General features: G+C 42.4%; 1 protein-coding gene across 19 annotated transcripts in view; it reads right to left on the bottom strand.

The window, feature by feature from the left end:
- TENM2 (teneurin transmembrane protein 2) overlaps nt 1-23702 on the bottom strand; it is a 1285801-nt gene that overhangs the window by 267055 nt on the left and 995044 nt on the right. For all 19 annotated transcript variants that reach the window (XM_054556187.2, XM_054556189.2, XM_024247419.3 and 16 more), the window contains one exon: nt 7821-8059. In XM_054556187.2, coding sequence (XP_054412162.2) covers nt 7821-8059 — 239 coding nt within the window. The remainder of the gene's footprint in view (nt 1-7820; nt 8060-23702) is intronic.

The raw sequence follows: 23702 nt of genomic DNA, 5'->3' as shown, positions 1-23702 counted from the left end.
CTACAAAGCGCTGGGCAGTGCAAGTCACTATTTTGGGCATACTCTTCTCATTGGACCTGGCATAGGTGTGCAGTGGCTAGTACAATAATCACCATAGCTCCATTTAGTTGAGCTTCTATTGTGTGCCAAGTACCACCATGTTCCACTGACTATAAGATTCAGAATTTTTAAAATATTTCCACAAGTCTGGAATCAGAATGCACCTTATAATTAGTGTTGTATTACAGGGCCTTTGTGACCACGGACCTACCTACTCACATGGTTGTTACATCAATCTATCATACCTGTGCCCATCTCTTTCCAAATATATAAAATAAAAATTACAAATGCTAAGAAATCATGACATAGTTTAATTGACAACCTCTTTCCCCCTTAGGGATGCACAATGATGACATTTCTCATAATTGATGACATATTGGATTTGAAGAAGAGTTGCATGCATCTACCATTTCAATGAATGCTTGAGGCATGTTTACAAAGTAGGAATTCTACCCATTTTTTTGATGAGGAAACTAAGGTGCAGAGATTTTAAATAGCAAGCCCCATCGTCACATGGACTTTATGTATGCAGGCCAGACTTCAAACACAGCCCTCTCTGACACCAAAGTCCATGTACGTGCTTTCTACGACATCAAGCTGCTTCTTGTCTAACTGCCAGGGCAAGGCAAGAACTTGAAATTGTGTTCCAGGTAAAACATAGAATGAAATAACAGTAATTTACAGTCCATTAGAAGTTGTGTCAGAATCCTCAATCGGGAAACCCCAAGCACAAATAAATGAACCAACGAAAGATGTCAGAAATGGAGAATTTAAAAGCACACTGTGGAAGCTGAAGGGCCTGTTGCCTTGGCCACCACCCAAAGGAATCCAGTCAAATAAGTAGGGTGTGTGAAGAAGTCAACACTGATGTTCTAGCATTCTGTTACTGCTTCTGGATGGATGACTGCTAGAGAGATCATCGTTATAGAGAGAAAGTCTGGGGCAAGGCTTGAATGGTGATTCAGGGATAGTAGGTGGAGAACTCTCCATATTCATTTACTCAATGTGTACTCTGTGGAGGCACGAAGTCCTGAGCTGGTAGACAATACCACTGTCGTTTCCTTGGCATTCTTGAGGTGCACAGGTTCGTGGCACCGATCACTCCTCTCTGGCTCTGTATTACAATGTTCTACAAAGTCAGGACCAAAACCTGTCTCTTGGCTCTCATCACCAGTGTCTGCCCACAAGGGTGAGAAAGCCCTGCATTGGCCGACTATCCTGATTTCTGATGGGAATCTCGGAGAGGAAAGCAAAGGCATCTCCCCACAGCTGCTGACCCTCCCGAAGCACTTCAAGTCCCCCAGATTGCACAAATATGTTTTTAAAGAGGCCACATCCTCTTCTGAAGCAGAGGGATTCATTTTTTCTGAATGTCAAACACGAGGTGCAAATATTGCCACATGGCCGCTAGGTGATGGAGACCTAGCTAATGAATGATGTAATTTTCTTTCCATAAATTGACAGGCCCTCTGAAATCAGATGTGCAGTTATGAAATGGCAGTCCCCCTGCCAAAGACTCACCAGTGTGTAAGCACTGACAGGACTTTATTATCAGGTTAAGAGCACATTAGCATATCTATTAGATAAGAAGTCTGCTACTAACACTGGCATAGATAATATGACTGGGTCCCCTGACTTACTTGTGGGCAGCTCTCTTTTTCTCAGTTTGACCATCTGGGCCCAGGGAGTTGGGTGGAAATGTTATTTGCTGGACTGTTCAGATTTAATCATTAGCATTTTGCCCTTTAGATGTGGGAGGTAAGTACACAACTTGGAATTCATACAGGAGGATGAGGTTTCCCATCTCTCCAGATAGTCAAAGAGCAGCGAGTTGGAATGAGAGGGCTGACATTTTTCCTAGTCTGCGCCCCCACAAAAGATGCCAGGCAAGTGTACCATTCTCATCATTTTCTGTCATTTTCTTTATGTTTTCTCCAAACCTGCTCTGTTCAGTGAGATGAGAATACACAAAATAGCAGCAGAGAACGCAAGATTCATCAGCGTGAGTCTCAACATATCAATTTTCAAGTGTAGCAACTTTAAACACATGGTAGGCTTTTAGTTTCCATAGAAAATAATCTCTCATTGTTTTCAAAAGAAACTGAAAGCACCCCAAATTACCACACTTTTAACATCCTGACATGTTGATGGCCCGCGTTCTTTCCAGATCAAAGTCAGAGTGGCAGAAGACAGAGTGTTGAGCAGCTAACTTCAAACATAGTATTTCATATTTGGCAGGAATTACTGTAGTGAAAAAAGACAAGGTGACTTTCTAATATATATATATGTATTTTAGTTTGGCAGAGATCTGAAGAGCTAAGAACTAATTTAGGATGACATAAATGCTCTTATCTTTCTCTCTCCTGCCTTCCCTTCCCAACCCCGTGAAGTGTCTTTGGCAGAAGCTCAGTGTATGTTGCGTATTGTTTTAGCTCAGGGGTGACAGTCTGAGTCCCATGTCATGCCGAACTCTTGTGTTGACTCTCGCCTTAGAATTTCTAAGATTATCTGGAGTTAAACAACAGAGTCACACATGAGAAGCATCTTTCTTCCTTGATGTGGGGTAGCCCTGCAAGAACTTTGATGCCTTTTAAGGAAACTAGATCTATTCCAATGTTAACCTAGGACAAGAAAGCAATGATGTCATTCCATGACACAGCACTATTACAATCTGTTGGAAAACCTCAACAACGAAGGCATCAGAAACTGAGTAACTTCTAAAAACAGGTGATAATTTTCCAGAGGAACCTGGGATAATCAAAGATTGAGGACAAATGAGTACTAGGCAAAATGGCCAGGCAATTCCACTCTATCCGTGGACTGGAGCACTGTTTCAAGCAGTCTAGTTAAAAGCTATGCTTTCAGGATGAAGTGTCCTAAAATTCCTAAAATTTTCCTTGGAAAAATTTATCCTATAGAAAGTATTTAAAGAGAAAAGTGACTTGCTTTTTCTACTTTTTGGTTTGGGCCAGAAAGTCAGATGCAATTACTCATTGTGAAATGGAGTTGCAGTATCAGAAAATGTCAGTCACCTGCTTCATTGACAGTGGACATATGGTTGGACTCTTAGCCAGTTGGGAAGCAATTTTTTGTAATAGAGATGTGGACAGCCTGAAAGGTATTCTTAGGAAATAAGCTGTAATGTAATCAAACAAGGGTTGACAAACTATGGCCTGTGGACCAAATCCAGGCTGCCGCCTGTTTTTGTATGGCACATAATCTAAACAATGGGTTTACATTCTAATGGCTGAAATTTTTTTAAAAGAAAATAATATTTCATAACACATAAAAATTACATGAAAGTCAAAAACCAGGGGGCATAATTAAAGTTTTGTGGGTGCACAGCCATGCCTGTTCGTTTACACACTGTCTATGGCTGTTTTTAACTTACAACAGCAGAGTTAACCAGTTGTCACTAAGTAGGACATGAATCAAAAATCTTTAGTCTCCAACTTTTTGCAGAAAATGTTTTCTGACCTCTATAACACAAGACAACTTGAAAGCAGAAATATGAGGACCAATGATAATACTGGGGAGCGGCTATAGTTTCTATCCACTGTGTTAGAAGATGATTCAGAAAGGAGGAACCAACTACTCTACTCTACCTTGCTAAAGAGGATAGAGCTAGATAAGGTGAGTTAATACTACCAACGGGATCATTTATTTCAGTTTCATACAGTATGTGAGAAACTGGTTAACTGCAATCTTGAGGAGAAAGAAGTGAAGAGAAAGACCTTCGATGAGACATCAAGAGACCAAGGGCCTAGTGCTCGCCCTGCAACTATCTACCTAGGCCAGGAGACTTCAGACTCTCTGGGCCTCGGTGTCAGTGCTTGTCAAATGATCGTAATACGCAGATTTCGTTTTCTGCTAGAGTGTTGGTTGACGACTGGGGATATGATTCAAATTGAATAGTTATATAAAAGTGCTTCAAATGGGCTGGGTGCAGTGGCTCATGGCTGTAATTCTAGCACTTTGGGAGGCTGAGGCGGGTAGACGGCTTGCGGCCAGCAGTTTGAGACCAGTCTGGCCAACATGGCAAAACGCTGTCTCTACTAAAAACACAAAAATTCGCCGGGCGTTGTGGTGCCGGTCTGTAATCTCAGCTACTTGGGAGGCTGAGGCACGAGAATCGCTTGAACCCGGGAGGCAGAGTTTGCAGTGAGCCGAGATCATGCTACTGCACTCCAGCCTGGGCACCTGGGCAATGGAGTGAGGCTCTGTCTCAAAAACAAACAAACAAACAAACAAACAAACAAACAGTGCTTCAAATGGAAATGCTTCTAGTTCTAAACAGGTAGAAGGTTCTAACTAGTGATTGTTATGCATACTATCAAGATAACACAACACATCTGGTATAAAATAAGTGAGGTTGGTAATAAAATACTTTGGTTACATGATTCGGAAACTTAGGGACTTCTGGTGGTGCAAGCAATGAAAGTACCTGAGCTGCCTAAAGAAGAAAGACACCTTCCTGAGAGGAAAGTCTCTTGCATTTCACAGAAAAATTCTCCTAAACCAGTATTCTCTAGGAATTGTTTGTGCCAGGGCCTGAGTGATGCACAAAGTGGTCCCCTGGTGGTTTATGCAGCTTTTCAGAGTAATTTATTCCAGGATGTTTGTACACTGAGAGCATTTGGCACAGAGAGGGTCTGACGGAGGAGCATATCATAAAAGTTCTCTGACCCCAGCTGTGTGGGTAGGAACTGGGCATCTTTGCTAAATTGGTAAAGGCCTGGGTCTTCTAGTTTGCACAAGGCTGGCATTCTGCTTTTACACCCACCCACGGGCCTGGATCTATGGAAGAACTTGTCAGGGGGCTGAGCTATTTCAAATTGCTCATTTCTGGAAAGTCTTCTTTCTTCGGGTTTGAACATGCAAGGATGATAATTTGACTTATTTGTCACAGTGCCTGGCAGGCCTGAACCCACTGCCTGCCCATAAAGGTCCTGGGGCTGATGCATCAATTTCAGGACCTGTTATGTTCTAGTGGAATGCAGAGTCATGTGTGAACCAGAATGGACTCAGCCCTTGAAAACGCCGGTCTCCTTAACAGGAGGGCCTCGGTTTTTATGTTGTCTTTCTGCCCTTCCCTGATGGCTTGTTTCCCAGGTGGGCACAATCATTGGTTCTCCAAAAGGCACTTTTCTCTGTGTTTGCAATGCACTGTTTATGCCCCTGCAGCTTTGTAAGTAATAATATACTGCTTTTCATCTTCAAAGTGATTTCTACACATTAATTAATCCTCACCATACTTCTGAGTTTCTGCACGTAAATAACCATCCTGCCCCCATGTTGTACCTAGGAAACCAAGACCCAGAAGGCAAACAAGTTTGCCAAGGCTAAGGAGAAAGGAATAACTGGGGCCAAGATCAGCACTTCACATCCTGACCCCTTACCACGCTTGCAGACCTGCGGTCACCTCGAGAGAGTGGCTGAGAGTAGCCCTACAGCTGCATGCTCACTGCCATCACTGCAGGGTAAATTGGCCCATTATATCACTCATTTTGTGTCATAAACTATTTTTTGATACTCCAGGGTCAAAGCATAATCTTACCTAAAGAATACATAATAGGAAATGATGGATTATGAACTAATAAACGATGCTAAGATGCGCAGGTCCAGCTTCTAGAAGCCTGCAGATTGAAAATAAACATATTTCCTAATCTATCATTTACAAGTTACATACCTGATTAAAACATTAAACTCTCACTATACGGTTGGTTTCCCACGTATATGATTGCCCTTACAGAAAGCTATTCTACTTTAACTATCAGGCCCCATAAATCAGGCAGTAGCCATCTCTCTCTCTCCTGCAAGTAGAGTAGAAGGCGCACTGGGACGCTATTGGCAGAGGCAGGCAGTACCTCAATTTCTGTATCTGGGCTCCCCGTGGTGCTCACTGGCCCCGCAGAACATTAAACCTGAGAAGTCAGCACATGAAACCCCTTCTGAAGTTTCTGACACAAAACCAAATCATGAAAAGACCCCGAAGGCACATTCAATTTGCTTCCACGGAGCCCCCTGAACAGCCACCTGCGGAAGCACACAAAGCTACTTTAGCAACACACTAGCATGTACTCAAGTGATTCAGCGGGGCAACAGATATCCTTCCACCTTTCTCAGGTCAATCCATTACTTCATCCTTCACCAAGAGGTAAGTGAGAAGCAGACATGACTCGAAATTAGGGGTGCTTGGGTGTCAGGCCTCAGTTCCGGTGTACAGCTGTGGTTTAGAGTGCAAGCTACACTTTTGCAAAGCCCCAGATGAACACGGCACCTTTCCCTGGAGAGTCAGTTTTCTCACTTTGGGAGGGCATTCCTGAGAAATGCAACTGGTAAGGAATATAAATGCTTATTTTTCCATACTAAGACAAGCATAGCTATGGTGTGGAAGAAGCTGAAAAATTTATGGCAATCGTTGGCTCGTATTGGTCTGCCTTAGGCAGGGCCCCAGATCTGTGGGGGTGCACAGTCATGCCCCTTTGCCATCAGGCAAGCTTAGGAGAATGGTCTGGGAAGCGCTGGGCCAGTTCCTTCTTTGGCAGATACCACGCTTGCTGCCTGGGGATGAAGGAAGCGTGGGAGCCCCCAGTGCTGAGCGAGAAGGGAGGGTTTACGTTGAGGGAAGGGGCAAGGCCAACACTGCCAGGGTTGCCTTTTCTTTTCTCTTAAGTGGGAGGGGTTTCAGCATACATGTTGGGAACTGTTTTGGAGTCAGCTTCATTGAGCTGGTGTTTTATGGGTTTGCTTTGCAACATGGCACAGCCAAACTGGGCAGGTCTCTCATAGCTGCCCTGAAACCAAGCCAGAACCATCAAGTGTTTCAAATAAACTTTAACAAACATCACCATGGCCTCTTCCTAAGCCAGGAGATCTGCCTTTCGCAGGCTTAACTGACAGAGCAGCAGCCTTGGGGCTCTTTGTTGGGGCCAGGAGCTGTGAGCAGGCTTTGTGTGCAGCCTGAGAAGCTCTTATGCACGTGGCACCCTGCCCCTGGGCGCTCAGCATCTGCCACTTGCTGTGGTGACACGGCTACACCCTATGGCTGTAAACCAACACCTTTGGCATGCGGAGAAAGATACTCCAGCATCTTCACCTATGTCATACACTGAGTCACCAGAAGCCCAGTTGCCAGGAGAGGTGACCCTGATTCAGATTCAGCTGCCCATGGTGAGGAGAGAGTTGAGGATGAGAAGACAGAGGCTGTGGAAGGGATATGGGCAAGACCAAGTGTGTCTGGCTAATTCGATTCTGTGTAAAGACCTGGATGGATGCTGCAGCCTGTCAGTCCTGTTTCTGTTCCACAGCTCTGAAAATAAGCTAGCTACTTTGGCTTTCTCTCGAATCAAGATGTTCTCAGGCATGCCAACCACTATTCTTCAATTCGGTTTTTGGCTGAAGTTAACCAATGTTGCATACATTTCAAAGCACAGACCTGGGTTAAAATCCAAGGATGGAGAAAGCTAGAAGGCCACTCCGAGAGTGAGGGATAGGTTTGCGGGAAAGAAAAGTCTCAGCTCATCTCCAAGAAGGGATATAGTAAGGATGCTTAATTTCCCTTCTGATGAGTGTCATTTAGAAACATGAAGGAGAAACTCATCAGATTTAAGTGGATTTCAGGAGGGAAAAAATCACCTCCATCCATCACTCATTATCACATCTTTCAGGAGCCAAGAAGCAAACTGTACAGACATCAGAGGGCCTCTAGATTCACAAGTCCATGGCCTCTCCCCCATGTTGTCACCCCAGCGTTGCTGAATAAGGCTGCCCTGACTTACCTATGAAATACGCCAGCAAAATAGCCAAGAGGAGGGCCGCGGCGATGGCAGAGAGAGCGGCACATTTCCAGCTGCAGTATTTGGAGGGCTTCTTCAGCTTGAAAGCCTTCCGGGAGAAAGTATTCCTGGGCAGCAGGCGGGGCGGGGGCGTGTAAACCGTTCCTGAGGTCAACGGGTATCCCGGGGAAGAGCTGCTAAACAAGGGTGTGCTCCCCGAGGAGGTCTTGAAGAGGAAGTGCCTGCCAGAAAAAGGGAAAGAGTCAGAGTGGTCATGGATAGCCAAAGAGCAACATTTAGCTATTTTTCTTCCACTCTGCTCTATCTAGTCCTAGCATAATCCTAGTTAACTAAGCTTACCCTGGAGTGGAGGAAGGGGCGAACATTACATTCGATGATGACATAAATTAATTCAATAAATGTGCATAATTTGCTCCTTTCACATATGCATCTAGTTGTTATCTTCCACAACAACCTGCAAAGCATTCAAAGCAAATACGGAAACTGAATGACTGTCACGTCCTCAGAGATGATGAGGTTGAGGATGCTAAGTGTTATCACATATTAGATACCCACTATTTTAAACAAACTTTTATTTTGGGTTCATGGTACATGTGCAGGTTTGTTATATAGGTATACTCGTGTCACTGGCATTTGATGTACAGATTATTTTGTCACCCAGGTAAAGAAAATGTGGTATATATACACCGTGGAATATTATGCAACCATGAAAATAATGAGATCATGTCCTTTGCAGGAACATGGATAGAGCTTGATACCTACTATTGAAAGGTACTTGAAATGTATTGTCACAACTATTTACAAACTAGATATTTTAATATCTCCATTTCATTATTTTTAAAAATTTTTAATTTTTTCTTTCTGTAATCCAGATATATTCTTTTTTAAAATTTTAATAGTTTTGGGGGTACAGGTGTTTTTTGATTACATGAACAAGTTCTTTAGTGGTGATTTCTGAGATTTTGGTCCACCTGTCATCAGAGCAGTGTCCACTACACCTAATATGTAGTCTTTTATCCCTCGCCCCCTCCACCGTTCCTTCCAAGTCCCCAAAGTTTATTATATTATTCTTATGCCTTTGCATCCTCATAGCTTAGCTTCCACTTATAAGTGAGAACATATGATGTTTGGTTTTCCGTTCCTGAGTTACTTCACTTAGAACAATGGCCTCCAGCTCCATCCAAGTTGCCGCAAAAGCCATTATTTCATTCCATTTTTATGGCAGAATATCTCCATTTTAGATTGGAGATATCAGGCTTTAAGAAGCCAGGCAACTCTCTGAGGACTGAAACCCAGAGCTCTGTCTTTCGATAAAACCTGTGTGCTTACATTTTACCCTACACTGTCTCTGACTCTTGTTGTTCTGTTTTCACCTCCCCTGAAATCCTGATTCCTGTTCTGAGATGCCTTCTCCAAGGTCATGTGATCATGATTATTTCTTTGGAATCATCTTTGCCTATCAATTGAATAAGGTGTCCGTGTTAGCCAGGGCTGTGGTGTGACAACCACACAGCAGAACCATACAGCAGAACAGGCAGTGTAGAAGAGGATATAGCTCCTCCTCAGGGTTGGGGAGTCTGTCACTCCACGGGCACTTTAAGGAAGGACCATTAACTCTCTGACGATTCTTTCTTATACATGCCACTTCTAAGACTTCAAATGTGATGACTTGCTAGACCTTGTTTAAAACGATGACTTGTCTTCCAGGAAATGTGTAGTGGGGATTTAAGGCAGGAGTTAAGTAAATGCTAGAATCTGAGCAGCTGGAGGCCACGGACTATGTCTTATTTTGTACCTTGTTCGTCCTATGTTCCCAGTACCCACATCAAGCCCAACATGCAGAGGGGGATTTTAGTGAATGAATGAATGAAGTCCTCTCATTATCTTGCAGTTTTACTCAGCTGCAATTCTAAGGTTTCAGAATGTTACTACAGTTATTTCCTTTGTCTTGATGTCTTCAGTAGGTGCTACTTAGTTTATTGACCACTCACAATGTGTCAGTTACAATGCTAAATGTTTTACTTGCAACTAAACCTCACATTAATCCCACCAGGTGGGTACTATTATTACCTCAGTTTTACAGATGAGAAAACTGACGCTCGGAGTTGGCAAGCAGGGTCATTAGAGCTCAAGCTCCAGTCTGCCTGACTTAAAAAATTTTTTAATTTACATCCAGTTAGACCCTTTGGAAGCTCTAATCAGACCTACTACACCACACTGCCTTGCCTCTGGGGGCTAGCAGGCTTTCCCAGTGGGCTTCTAAGGCAGGATTGCTGTCATTACAAATATTCGTATCTTGGCTGCTTCCAGATAAAACCTTGAAAGTATTTTAATCCTTCACAGAGATCAAACAAACCCAATATGACTGACAATCATGTCAGAAAATGAGTATCTGATTAGTGAATTATTTAACATAGCTAACGTTAAAATAAAGCCTAGAAGTTTGATTCCATAAATAAGGCTTTGGACTCCTTGTCCAATGGCTCTCTTTTAATGCTCCATTTTAAAATGGTGTTTTGGAAGAGGAGGCAGTAGGCATGGTGTTCATGACAGCATTGTAGCACAAGACAGACCTTGGTAGTCCTGGTTGTGCCATTTCCGACAAGTACCTGACACTGCTTTTGAGAACCTCCATCTCCTCATTTGTAAAACAGAGGTAATAAGAGTACAGGTACCTCATAACTGCTTGCTGTGAGGATTGTAACACTGTGTAGGAAAAGCATCACTAATCCTACAATATCATGCAGGATTACGTAGCAAAAGCACTTAACCAAGGTGTGTCCCATAGTAAGTGTCAGCCCATGTGAGTAGCTTTTATTATGAATTCTTCAGAGCTACATAAGGAGCCTGAAATGCAGATTTTAATTTAAAGCTTGGCAAATGTTGAACAAACACCTGAAGAGTTCTCTAAGTCACTAAATAATAGTCCGCTGCCTTATAACAACGCTGGAACATATCCACAGCAGAAAGCCGGGGTGACAGAGAAAACTCGGAATTTGACTTAGGACTCCTTCAAATTTATTTCTTAAACGATTCACCCAGAGTGAGTAGTGAAAATAGGAAATCAAATGAAAACAAAGGAACGTAAAGGCATTGTAAGGAGTCACTAATGGTGAAAACATTTGAACTCCAGTTCTCGCATCCTCAGTGATCTTGCCAATTTCTAGGGCTTCAGCCACCACTGATGCGTCTGGAGTCTCCAAAGCTCCATTTCTATCTAGCTCATGACTCCTTAGCTCCTGACCCACATCCCGTTGTGCATTGGGCAGCTTGTCTTCTACATTTCACAGCTGTCTTGAACAAGTCACAACCAAACTCAGACTACATTCCTTTACACGCCCAACTCCACCCCTCCTGGACTTCCTTTACTCCCAGTTACCCAAGGAACTTCCTCCTTTTCCCTTGCCTTTCCTCATCCAATAGCTTAACGAATCCCATCAATTCCATTTCTGAAAACCTCACCCACCAACCCTATCCTTTAGCCTTCCTGCCTTTTCCTTCCCAAGCCACAATGCCAGTGTGCTCTGGCTTACAAACCCATGGTTATCCTTCCATGCCTGAAAGGGGAGACCTAAGTTTCAACATGGAACCAGGCTCTCTACAACATGGAACCGTGGCTCTCTACCCATTTTTTGACCCTTGTTTCTAATCAGTGCTCCCAGCTCCTATGTACTCACGCTTCAGCCACACAAAAAGACACACTTTCTCTTAACAAGCCCGTTCAATTGAATCAAATGGCTTTTTCTTCTCTGTCCCACCTAACCCATCCTAGCTAACTCCTATCCACCTTCCAACCACCTACCTGGGGAATCTGTTCTAACATGGCCCGCTTCACTTTGTGCACTCACAAATCTATCTATCTATCTATCTATCTATCTATCTATCTATCTATCTATCTATTACCTATCTATCTATCTATTATCTATTATCTATCTATCTATCTTCTATCTATCCAGATTCTATTTATAAATAGAATCTTATTTCTCCCATGATACAGTTATATCCTGGTGTTATTAATCTCTCTCTATATATAATTATTTTAAATGTGTCTATCCCCAACCAGAATGTGAACTCCTGGACACTTGAACTGGTAGATATTCCTTACTCCTGTTATCTCCAGAGTCGAAACATTAGTGCCTGGACATCAGTCATATTTGTGGACAGAATAAATAACTTGAAAATAGAAATGTTTTGGCAACATGAGAGCAACACGGTGAAGATTAAGAAGTTTAAATTGGCTTTAATGTTATTTTCAATATACTCATTTATAAGAAAAATAGAAGGATATGATTATATCTTGCATATGGCACTGCTTCGTGAAATCCTAAAAATGTTCCCTTGACAATTTAGTCCATTTTCTACACTTTCTTCTAAAAATAAAGTCAGCTTAGGTCACATGTCATCAAACAAAGCACGCTTTCTCCCTGACAAAGCCTTCTAATAACATTAAGAATAAAATCAGGTGTCTTTCTCATGGCCTTCAACTCTCTGCATGATCTGCCCCCTGGCTACCTCTCCCACTGAAGCTTCCACCACTGTCGTCCTCCCTCACTCCATCCATCATATTGTCCTTTTGCTATTGCCCATCATATCACATCTTCTTGCCTCCGGGCCTTTGCATTTACTGTTCCTTCTGCCTGGAAATATCTGCACAACTTGTTCCTTCAATCTCTGCTCTCATAGCACTTTTTCAGAGAGATCTTCCTGGGCCCCTTCAATTTCTGTTACTATCTGCCCTGTCATAATTGCCTGATTTTTCTTCATTAAATGCATATGTATATTTGCATATTATTTATTGTCTGTCCCTATCGTTAGAACTGAATTTCAATAAAGTTTAAAATAATTATTTTGTTCATGCTGTATCCTGTCACCTAAAATAGAGCCTGGCTTACAGTGGGGGAACTCAACAAATCGTTGTTAAATAAATAACTTACAACCTTTTCCAAGACCAAAATAATGAATGCTAAAAGAATAGTGCTGTGAACATTTTTAATTTTAAAATAGGCTCCTCCTGCCGTGTTGATGCCTGTTTGCCAAACAGATTTACAAGTTTGCATATGTACATGCAGGCAAGAGTCTATATTTACACATGCAAGGCCAGATCCCTCCACAGAAAAAACAACCTGCATACTTTTCAGCACTGCATAAACCCTCGCAGGATGTATCTCTCGGGCCGCTCATTGGCACTGTGGTGTCTGTGATGATCGCAGCTGAAAGAAACCCATTTAGTTATCACCTCCCTTCCTTCTAGTCTCTGGGGTTTAAAATGATTAAACAAAAAACCAACGATAAGTAGAATCCTATTTCTCCCATGATACAGTTACACCCTGGTGTCACTAATCTTTAGAAGATTAAATTCAGCAAACAAAAAGAGAAAGATTCGATAGAAGTGATCTTCAGACTGTGTCCCATAAATACCTGGAATTTGTACTGTTTTTAACACAGCACTCAAGTGATCGCCTGGTCCCAGAATTTGTACCGTTTTTAATGCAGCACTCAGTGTTAAAAACTGGACAAAATCCTGGGCCCTATCCAGGTATGGGGTGGAGTCTGGGAGTATATCGATTAAGAAGCTCCCTAGTGGCCGGGCATGGTGGCTCATGCCTGTAATCCCAGCACTTTGGGAGGCCGAGGCAGGCGAATCATTTGAGGTCAGGGGTTCGAGACCAGCCTGGCCAACATGGTGAAACCCCATCTCTATTAAAAATACAAAAACAGTAGCCAGGTGTGGTGGCGGGCACCTGTAATCCCACCTACTTGGGAGGCAGAGGCAGGAGAATTACTTGAACCCAGGAGGCAGAGGTTACAGTGAGCTGAGACTGTGCCACTGCGCTCCAGCCTGGGCAACAAGAAGGAAACTCCATCTTAAAAAAAAAGGAAGCAAAGAAGCTCCCTAGCTGATTCTAGTGTACATTAACATTTAAGAAATTCTACCTGAATCATTTTTATGCCCTTCCAAATGCATCTTACTTGCAAAGGACACACCAGATTGTTAGTAGATACATATTTTTTAATGTAAGCTTTGGATGTGGACGTCTTTAGGTGAAGTTTCATGAAGTCTGCAACTTCCTTTCAAAAGATTCAGCAAAAAGATCTCATCTCTCGAGCTCTATAAAAACAGATAAGGCAAATGTGGCAAAATGATAGCAATCGTTGAAACCGGGTGGTTATTCTTACTTGGTACTATTCTTCCAAGTTTTCTGTATGTTTGAAATTTTTCATAACAAAAAGTTGAAAAAAACGCAAGCTTTGATTCACCCAAGGATTTCAGTCACATGCTGCTGGAAAATCAAATAAAATAAAGCAAGACCCACAAGGTAATGGTTTGGCCAGATGGTCACAGGGAGGACCAAGAGGGCTTAGGGGACTTCTCCTGATTTTTCCCTGAACCAGCTATTAAGACAGCTTCTCCCCTTCAGGGGCCTTCTCAGTGTGTTCAGCTGAATCCTTTGAGATGCCCCAACTGAACTTCTTCCCAGCGGTCGGTCACGCAAGTAGCTCAGCTCGGGACTCCAGGCGTCAGCAAAAATGTGTAGTTTCCAAATGCACTTGACATTTTTTCAAGCACAACTCAATTGCTCTCAGAATTGGCCACTGTGCCTCCGAAAGGAAAGGCAAATGAGGGGCCCCCAAAGTGCCATCCTTGGAGTTCGCTAACACTCTAAGAGATAGAGAAAACCAGTCCTTGATGTCTTACAAAAAATAAAAGAGGAGCTCACACACTTCTTTCCTTCCCAGTCATGTCATGCGGGGGATGGGAGCTTTGGTCACAGCACCCAGCATTCTGTCAGGCACAGGTTAGGGGCTTGGGATGGAATAGTAATGCAAAGGTTCTGCGTTCTCAGCTCTGTGTCCTGTATTCCTGTGACTTCTTAAGAATACAGGGATCATCACTTCACCCTAAACTATCAACCTTTTTGGTAAATGTCATCACTTTTCCTCATGTGAAAACAAAGCCATTTAATAAAAACTGAGGAGCATACCTAAAAGCTGAACAGCCATTCTCCCATATGCTTTACATGACAGCAAAGACATGGATTTCAGGCAGAATCTTGGTTAACCAGGCTTCTGCTTCAAATTGGCTTAGATAATTAAGGGCATGCATTGTCTCTGATTAAACAACCATGAAAGATTTTAAAAAGAAACCTAACAAACCAAAAAACCTCATGCATAACATCCATGCAACAAGAGCCCCCACCAATTCAAAAGGCTGCGAATTTTTATTTTATTCTTATGATACAGAAGGAGCTTGACTAATCTAGAGTGGTAGCTTTGAGAAGCGGAGGCTGGCTAAGCTACCTGAGGCTCCAACAAAAGATTTCTTTTCTTTTTCTTGTTTTTCCCTTTTCTCTGAGTCAATCACAAGTAAACTTAGTCATTAACCTTAAATCCCACCAAAGAAACAAACAAACAAATACATAAAATTCCTTAACACCAAGTACCATTTTGCAGCTTGCAACCAGGGGGATCCCCCTATTTTCTGTTGTTTTGGCTTTATTCCCAGGGGAAAATCCTAGCAGGGCTGTGAAACAGAAATGTACTATACAAATAATTGTGCTGCCTCAACTCCAAAGGTCGATGCCTTTTTTCCTGTTTCTCTCTTCCTCTCTCTCTCTCACCCCGTATCCCATGATGTCATCACAGTGTACCACTCAGCTAACCAGGACAACTAATGACTAACAGAGCAGACCGACATGCTGTTCTTTGCTCACGAAGTCTGCGGCAGCAAATGTTTTTGAAATACAGCAAAAGTCTTAAATGGTCTCAACATAGCGCTGTGTGCAAAAAAGCAACTCTGGTTATCAGGGAAACCAGGTGTCGACTGTTGTTCTACCGAGAAAATTGACCTCCCCAGTAAATAAACTCATGGGTATTCAGAGGAGCGGATGAAAACATTGATACACAGCCCATTAATCCCTAAAATATTCTGACTATCATACATGCAGTGTCTGAAATTTGATAAAAAGCCAGGGGAAGGATAGAAGCACAAACACCCCAGGAATGGGGGCGTGGTGCTCAGTGAGGGAGATCAAGTGTGCACTAGAAAACTCCAGATTTCATTACATTTCACTGGTTCTGGCCATGCCCTTTGAAGCATCAGGTTTATTGTCTCTAAAAGAGTAAGTTTAATAAAGAGGCAGCCCATAAAGGGTACTGTAGCATGTAAAGTTACTGTAATTAGGTTTTCAGGAGTTATAATAAAACATTTAGCTGGAGAGAGGTTAAATGACCACCACCCTTTCTGGCACCATTAATATACTCTCCAATATGAAAAGGAATGGTGCTGGTTGAGGCAAAATTCAAGGGGCAGGGCCCTGAGACAGACAGAGACAGAGACAGAGACATGGAACATGGAGAGAAAGCAAAAACAGAAGGAGAGAAGCATAGAGGATGAGGTGAAAAAAGAGATAATGAGAAAAATGATGGATACTGCACCACTGAGCCCTACTTGAGTAGCAAAACTAGGTGATCGCTTAAGCTTTCTGTCTTTATTTTCCTGTTTGCAAATATAACATGTACACATTACAAAAAAAACAAGCATATAATTTTTTTTCCCCCTAAGACAAAGTCTTGCTTTGTTGTCCAGGCTGGAGTGCAGTGGCTTGATCTCCACTCACTGCAACCTCCACCTCCAGTTCAAGTGAGTCTCGTGCCTCAGCCTCCCAAGTAGCTGGGATTACAAGCATGTGCCACCACGCCAGGCTAATTTTTGTATTTTTAGTAGAGACGGGGTTTCACCATGTTGGCTAGGCTGGTCTCAAACCCCTGACCTCGTGATCCACCATCCTCAGTCTTCCAAAGTGCTAGAATTACAGGCGTGAGCCACTGCACTGGGTCAAGTATATAAATTTTAAAAATAGAAAGTAAACATCTCCTGTACTTTAGAGATAGACTGGTAAACATCTGATGTTTGTAGTCAGCCTTCTTTTTCTACATAGAAATATTTCTTTATTGTCATCATCATGATTATTATTCATTTAATTATTTAAGAAATCCAATAGGATGGTACCTAGAAGGCAGTTTTAAGTCTGCAAATTCTAGACTGAGACAACCAGGGTCTGCATCCTGGCTTCTATATTTATCACTGTGTGATCTTGGGCAAGTTACTTAACCTTGCTAGGAGGCTGAGAATGATAGTAGCTACTTCTTGGTCTTGTTAGGGGGATTGGGTGAGTTTATTTGTGAAATGCTTAGCATTGAGATTGACATCCAGTGAATGGTCAATAAATGCGGATATTAATGGCTTGAGGGCAGGAGCCATGTATAGTATATTTTAGCCATTACTAAATCTCCTTGACCGAGCACAGTGCCCAGCTGATTTAAAATATGTGTTGAATGAATGAGTTGTTCTAATTAGCCTGGTGACTGGAGAATTTCAGGCACCTCCACTCACTGTCCCCTAGGAAGAGAAGGGACTAGGGATGTTACTAATGTGCTTCTTCTCTTCTTCCAGTTGAGAATTTATGCTTAGGTTGAGAAGTGAATTGTTTCCTTTAAAATAGGGCTTAAAATTTTTAAAATTGTTACTTCTCAGGTTTGAAAAACAAGAAGCCAATAACCCAATTAGTGCAGTCAAAAGTCCATTTTATATCATAGTTCCCTAAGCTTCGACTCAAGCCCGTTTGATTCAGGAAAAAAATAGGCTTTCAAGGTTTCTCATCCCTGAACCTTTCGGCTCATAGGGGACCGCCACTACATTTGCATATGCCGTGAACAACAGGAAAATCCTCTATTTTGCCCTCTTCAAAATTTGCAGCCGTACCAAAAATATTCACAGCTGGAATAATTAGCAACTCAATTTATTGCCTTCCGTTTTCTAAATAGAAGCTTCGACTCTTGATATTTAAATAGTGTCACACTGTGATATAACATAGCATTTTTCATGGTAAAACTTTTTTTTTCCTCCATGAAATGATACACTGCTCAGTGTGACAGGCAAGGTCTCTCGAGGTCACTAATGAAACCTGGTGTTTTGTGAGCAAATCCGTTTCAGAGTCTTTGGATGAGATGAAGAGTCTTTTTTTTTCCCTCTTTTTCCCCCTCTGGAGTTGTTAACTTGGTGACTTTTTTCAAGTTAATTGGTAAGAGTCTTGATATAGTAGGGGAAGAAAAACAAAGACGTCTGACTTTGACTTCAGATTTGACCTTGAATTCGCTATGCACTATCATATGGGAGTGTCCAGACAGCCATTTCGAATGGACTTAAATTTGTGTTCACCAGCAGCTAGAGGTAGATGAAGAAAAAATGCACACCCTCAGACACAGCCAAGGAGCAGGATAATTTCTCCCATTGCATTTAGTGTCTGGACCATTCAGACAGTTAGACTGTATTCAAGCTGGAAGGACCCTCTAGGTTATTCTGCTTCATGTGATTACATTTGTTTTTGTCTTGTTTCTTAAGTCAAATTACAAAGTCAGGCTCCCTCTCTTTTGCTTTCTGGTATCCTTCTCTGTTCATAGTAGGTGCTCAAAAAGTCTGCTGAAGGAATTCACTAATTATGGTAGAGGGGAAAATGAACGGGCTTGGAGCCAGGTACACCTGGACTCAAATCTCAACTCCTCCAGGAGCTGCATGATGTGGGGAAAGCTAGGTATTCTCCCTGGTCCTCGGATGCCTCCTCTAAAAAAATAGAGACAATAGCAACATTTACATCCCAGAACTATTGGAAGGGCTGAAAGAGAACATGAATACAATCTGAGAGCACAGAAGCGGGCCCACAGGAAGTGTTTAATACATGTATGTACTGCATTGCCTCCACCTCTGCAATGAACACAATATCTCAAATATGAAATCACTGCCCAGCTAGTATTTATTGAGCATGGAATATATATTACATGGTGCTAGATGCTTGGATGCATTGATGAATAAGTCCTTATCCTTATAGGAAATTTCCAATTGGAGAGACAGAACAAATAAACAGAACTCACATCCAGGTAAACAATAAATACATGAAATACTTTCAAAATGTCAGAAGCACCATGGGATTGAGGAGAAGTCTGAGGATAAGAAGTAACTGACCATATGACGAATGGTAAAAAAGAGCATCCCAGGCAGAAGGAGCAGCATGTGCAAAGTCCCTGGGGTGGGAAAGATGGAATTTTTGAGGATGTGAAAGAAGGGCATTGTGTTCCGGGCCAGTGACAGGAAGAAGAGGTAGCCAGTAACCATGGCTTGAAAGCATGGGATCTGGATTTTTTTTTTTTTTTTTTTTTTTTTTTTTGTCTGAAACAGAGCTTCACTCTTGTTGCCCAGGCCAGAGTGCAGTGGTGTGATGTCAGCTCATGGCAACCTCTGCCTCCCAGGTTCAAGCAATTCTCCTGCCTCAGCCTCCCCAGTAGCTGGGATTACAGGTGCACGCCACCACGCCTGCCTAATTTTTGTATTTTTAGTAGAGACGAGGTTTTGCCATGTTGGCCAAGCTGGTCTTGAATTCCTGACCTTAAGTGATCTGCCGTCCCAAAGTGCTGGCATTAAAGGCATGAGCCACCACGCCCGGCCAAGGGGATCTGGATTTTAGACCAAGTACAAAGGGTTCTAACTATGCCATCTCTTTGAGTTAACAAAGCACATTTAGGAGCATTCTATCTGAAAAATTACTAGGGTAGGAGAGACTCATGGGGAATTCAGCCCAGGCCTTTGTGATGAAAGAGCTCAGCTGTCTTCTTTTACCTCTGCCTTGAGGGTTTTGATTTTTGTCCAGAATATTCTAGCCAGCCCACAATATTACACCTATTACCCTATCTACATTTGGATATAGTTAGGCATCTCAAGTTTAGCATGACCAAAACACAACTTTTGATTTCCACTCCAAATTTCTCTTCTCTTCCAGGCTTCACCCATATCAGTTACAGATGTCATCACTTCTCCAGTTGTGCAGGAGCCATCCCCACGAACGGGAATGTATTGCATGCAGGAAGTGTATTAGAAAGTGCTCTTGGGAAGACCATGTGTGAGAGACTGAAGGAAGCAGACTGCCCTGGGTGGGGATGGTGGGGAGCTGAATTGTGATGCTGTTGCAGAGGGGCCTATGGCGATTCCATGGAAAGCTCTGGAGCAGGGATGGCTCTGCTGAGTTGTTCCAATTGGGGCAAAGGAGGCTGGGCCTTCATATCCTTACTCTGACCAGTCACTGGATGTGGGCTATTCCCAGAGGAGGTCCTTGGAAGAGGTGGCTCTCCTCTGCTGAAGGCCAATCTCAGGGAGGGACTTGGCTGAGCTCTGTTGGCTGCCAACATTACCAGCAACTGGAAGGACACCTGCTCCAGTCCTGAAGGGTGACATCTGGGTGGGCACCATGCCATCTACCTCACTAGGCTTCACCATGGTTCCTGTCCTTCTCTCACACCCAATCCATCATCAGTTGATTTCCTCTTTGCCTCCAACACATCCCCATCCTTTTCTTACCACTCACACCTCTACATCACCTTGTGCCTGGCCTGCTGCACACAGCAATCTTTCAAGAGGCCTCCCTCTTTCCACTTTGCCCGTTATACCCCTTCTCCCGACAGGAGTCAGTCATTTCCTACAAACATAAATCAAAACATATTTCAAATCTTCCCATTCCTTTACACTTGGAAGTTATCCTGCTCCGCATCGTGGCCTATAAGGCGTCTTGTGATGGTCGAGGCCATCTCTTCCTAACCTCTCCGTGCTCTGCTCCCAAGGCACCTGCCATCCTCTTTGCTGTTCCTTAAAGAGGCCAAGCTCCTCCCCATGTCCAGGTAGTCACACTGTGTTTCCCTCAGTCTGGAAACTTCTCTCCTCCTCTCCTTCTCTCTTCTCATTGCATGGCTCCTCTTTCTCAGGTCTTTCAAGTCTCTCCTCAAAACTCACCTCCTCAGAAAGGCTTTCTTGATCAGCCTTTCCCATCCTAGCATCTTACCTCCTACCTTGTCCAAGGTTACAGCTGAGAACAGTCAACATCCAGAGATGGGGGTGGAATACAAAGGCCCATTTCCCTCACCCTGCATTGAGATATCTCATTTAACATGCATCACCTTGGGCAGCTATCTCCTTCATTCCTTGTTTGTCACATGCCTTTCCCAATGGCATGCACATTCCAGGAGGGCCAGGATTTCATCTTCTTCCTCACCATTGTTATCTCCAGCCCCTGGAAGAATGCCCAGCCCATGTTTGGTGTTCCAACAATTTTTATTTAATAAATAAAGGCATGAACCAATATAGAGCTTGAAAAGATCTTGAAAGATCATCTTACACTGCCTGTAGGAGGTGATGAATGTAAAAAGTTTCTCTCTGCTCTCAGACGCAACACTTTTATTTATTTTCCCGGTAGTGTCCTTTTCAAGGAATCCCCTGTCACTCTGGTTTTCAAGATTTCGATAAACAAAATCATGTTCATATTATTCCTACACATGGTTATTTTTTAAAATCCGTTGTGAAGTCTTCTTCTTTCTATTCGAAGGAGCACTTTGGTGTGTTTTGTGAGAGCCTCTTCATTTTATTGATCTTTTAGATTGGAATTCTCCTCAAGTTTTCTGTCATTCTTGAGGGATATCAGCTGTAGTCATGATTATTCCCACTGTAGATACCTAATGATTTCGGAAAATCGTGGGATAATGCATTTTTGATTAATTTCTAAGAGTTTCTATAGGGATGCTGTGTATTTTGCAGCCCTATCCCCTTCCTTCTTCCCACAGTAACCCAGTGGATGTATATCTTCAAGCATTACTTCACACGAATCACCTGGCCAGTTCCCAGTTTGTAAGTGGGACCTCAGAGAGAATCTTCCTATAAGTATAGAAGAATTTTTGGTAAATGTACATGATCCTTCTCTGTCACCTCTCTGCCCACCTACAGAGCAGTTTATCTTCCTAGGCTTGGTATCTCTGCAAACATGAGGATTTCATGGTGCATTTTTCTCTTCCAAATCACTTTTAATAGAATATGATAGAATGGTTTTAATCTTGGAAAAATCCTATGTTGATCCTCCTCCACCTAGAGAAGAATCCATTTAGCATTCTCTTTTTCCTCTACCTGTGTAACAAAGGAATCCTGCCCGATGCACCTTTTTTTATTTCCTTATCTTTGGTGCTTCAAGACGTCTGTCTGAAGAGTTGCATTTACCCTGATGTTGAATGGGGATCATGTTGACGGTCTTTCAGATGTCAACATATTACACACTCAGATCCATTTACCACTATTAATCAGATCACATGTACTGGGTATTTTGTGTTGTGACTTTAAGGTTAACCTTTTCAAGGAATGTTTTGAGAACAGACATTTTTTTTCCTGGCACCTTTCTAGGAGAAGACCGGAGCAAGAGACTGGTTCTCTAGCCTAACTATCTTGTTGTCTCTCCCTTGAGTAGACGTTTTATACAGAGGGTGACACGCTGATCCTCTGGCTGTTTTCTCTAATTAATTAATTAATTTTTAAAAGTTGAGGTAAAATTCACATGATACAAAATTAACTATTTCTAATTGCACAATTCAGTGGCATTTAGAGCATTCACAATGTTTAAATTCTGCCTCTATTTGAGTTCCAAAACATTTTCATCACCCCCAAAAAAACCTCAAATTCCCCCCAAAATCTATTAAACAGTAACTTGCCATTCCTTCACTCTCTCACTCCCAGCTCCTGGCAACCACTAATTTGGTTTCTGTCTCTATGGATTTGCCTATTCTGGATATGTCATATAAATGGACTCATACAATATGTGACCTTTTGTGTCTGGCTTCTTTTCACTCAGCATAATGTTTTCAAGTTATCCCCATTGTAGCATGTATCAGTACTTCATTCCTTTTATAGTGGAATACTATTTCCTTTTGTGTGAGTGAGTGAGTGTGTGTGTGTGTGTGTGTGTACACTTTTTCTTTATTCATTCATCCATTGATGAACGTTTGGGTTGTTTCCACATTTTGACTATCGTAAATAGTACTGCTACAAACACTGGTGTGAAAATGTCTGTTTGAGCACCTGCTTTGAAAGCTTTGGGGGATCTCCCTAGGAGAGGAATTGCTGCATCATAGGGGTGCCTCAGTACACTTTGTGTTACTATTAAGGAGTCCCTGAGACTAGGTAATTTACAAAGAAAAGGTGTTTATTTGGCTCCTGATTCTGCAGGCTGTAAAAGAAGCAATGCATCAGCATATGCTTCTGGTAAGGACCTCAGGAAGCTTCCAATCATGGCAGAGGGGAAGGGGAGCTGGCATCAGATGGCAAGAGAGGAAGAAAGAGAGCAGGAGGTACCAGGCTTTTTTTAAATGATCAGATCTCGCAGGAACTAATAGAGCGAAAACTCATTCATTACCGGGAGGAAGGCAGCAAGTTGATCATGAGAGATCCACCCCCATGACTCAAACACCTCCCACCAGGGCCCACCTCCAACATTGGGGATCACACTCCAACATGGGACATGGAGAGGACAAACATCCCAACTATATGATATGGTAATAAAATGGTTAACTTTTTGAGAAACCTCTGTTTTCTAAATGTAGAAAATGATAATCAACATTGAACTCTTCAGGAAGCTCAAATTCTGGTTGACAGTAAGCATTATGCCAGTCTCTCTGCATTCTATCCATATCCTGAGCCTGTTTTTGAAAACTGTTAATGAATTACAAAACAAGAAGCATCACCAAGGAGCCAGGTGGCAGCAGTATTAGAAAGAGACAAAATATTTCATACCTTAGAAAATGTCTTAACATCCCCAAGTCAGCAGGCTCTCATTTCAGGAAAGAGCTTTCAGGGAGAGCCTAGTGAGGTTTATATTCTAGGAAAGCTATCTATCCATGACATTTTTTTTCTATTTTATTGGATGTATTATATAAAGTATTTAGAAGAACTCATACATCAGTTTAAGTTCTTCAATTTTTTATACAATCACTCATCTTATTTTAATA

This window comes from Pongo abelii, chromosome 4, assembly GCF_028885655.2.
Source record: "Pongo abelii isolate AG06213 chromosome 4, NHGRI_mPonAbe1-v2.0_pri, whole genome shotgun sequence".
Taxonomy (NCBI): Eukaryota; Metazoa; Chordata; class Mammalia; order Primates; family Hominidae; genus Pongo; species Pongo abelii.
The sequence above is the reverse complement of the archived record's forward strand: the minus strand, read 5'-3'. Positions and strand labels throughout refer to the sequence as shown.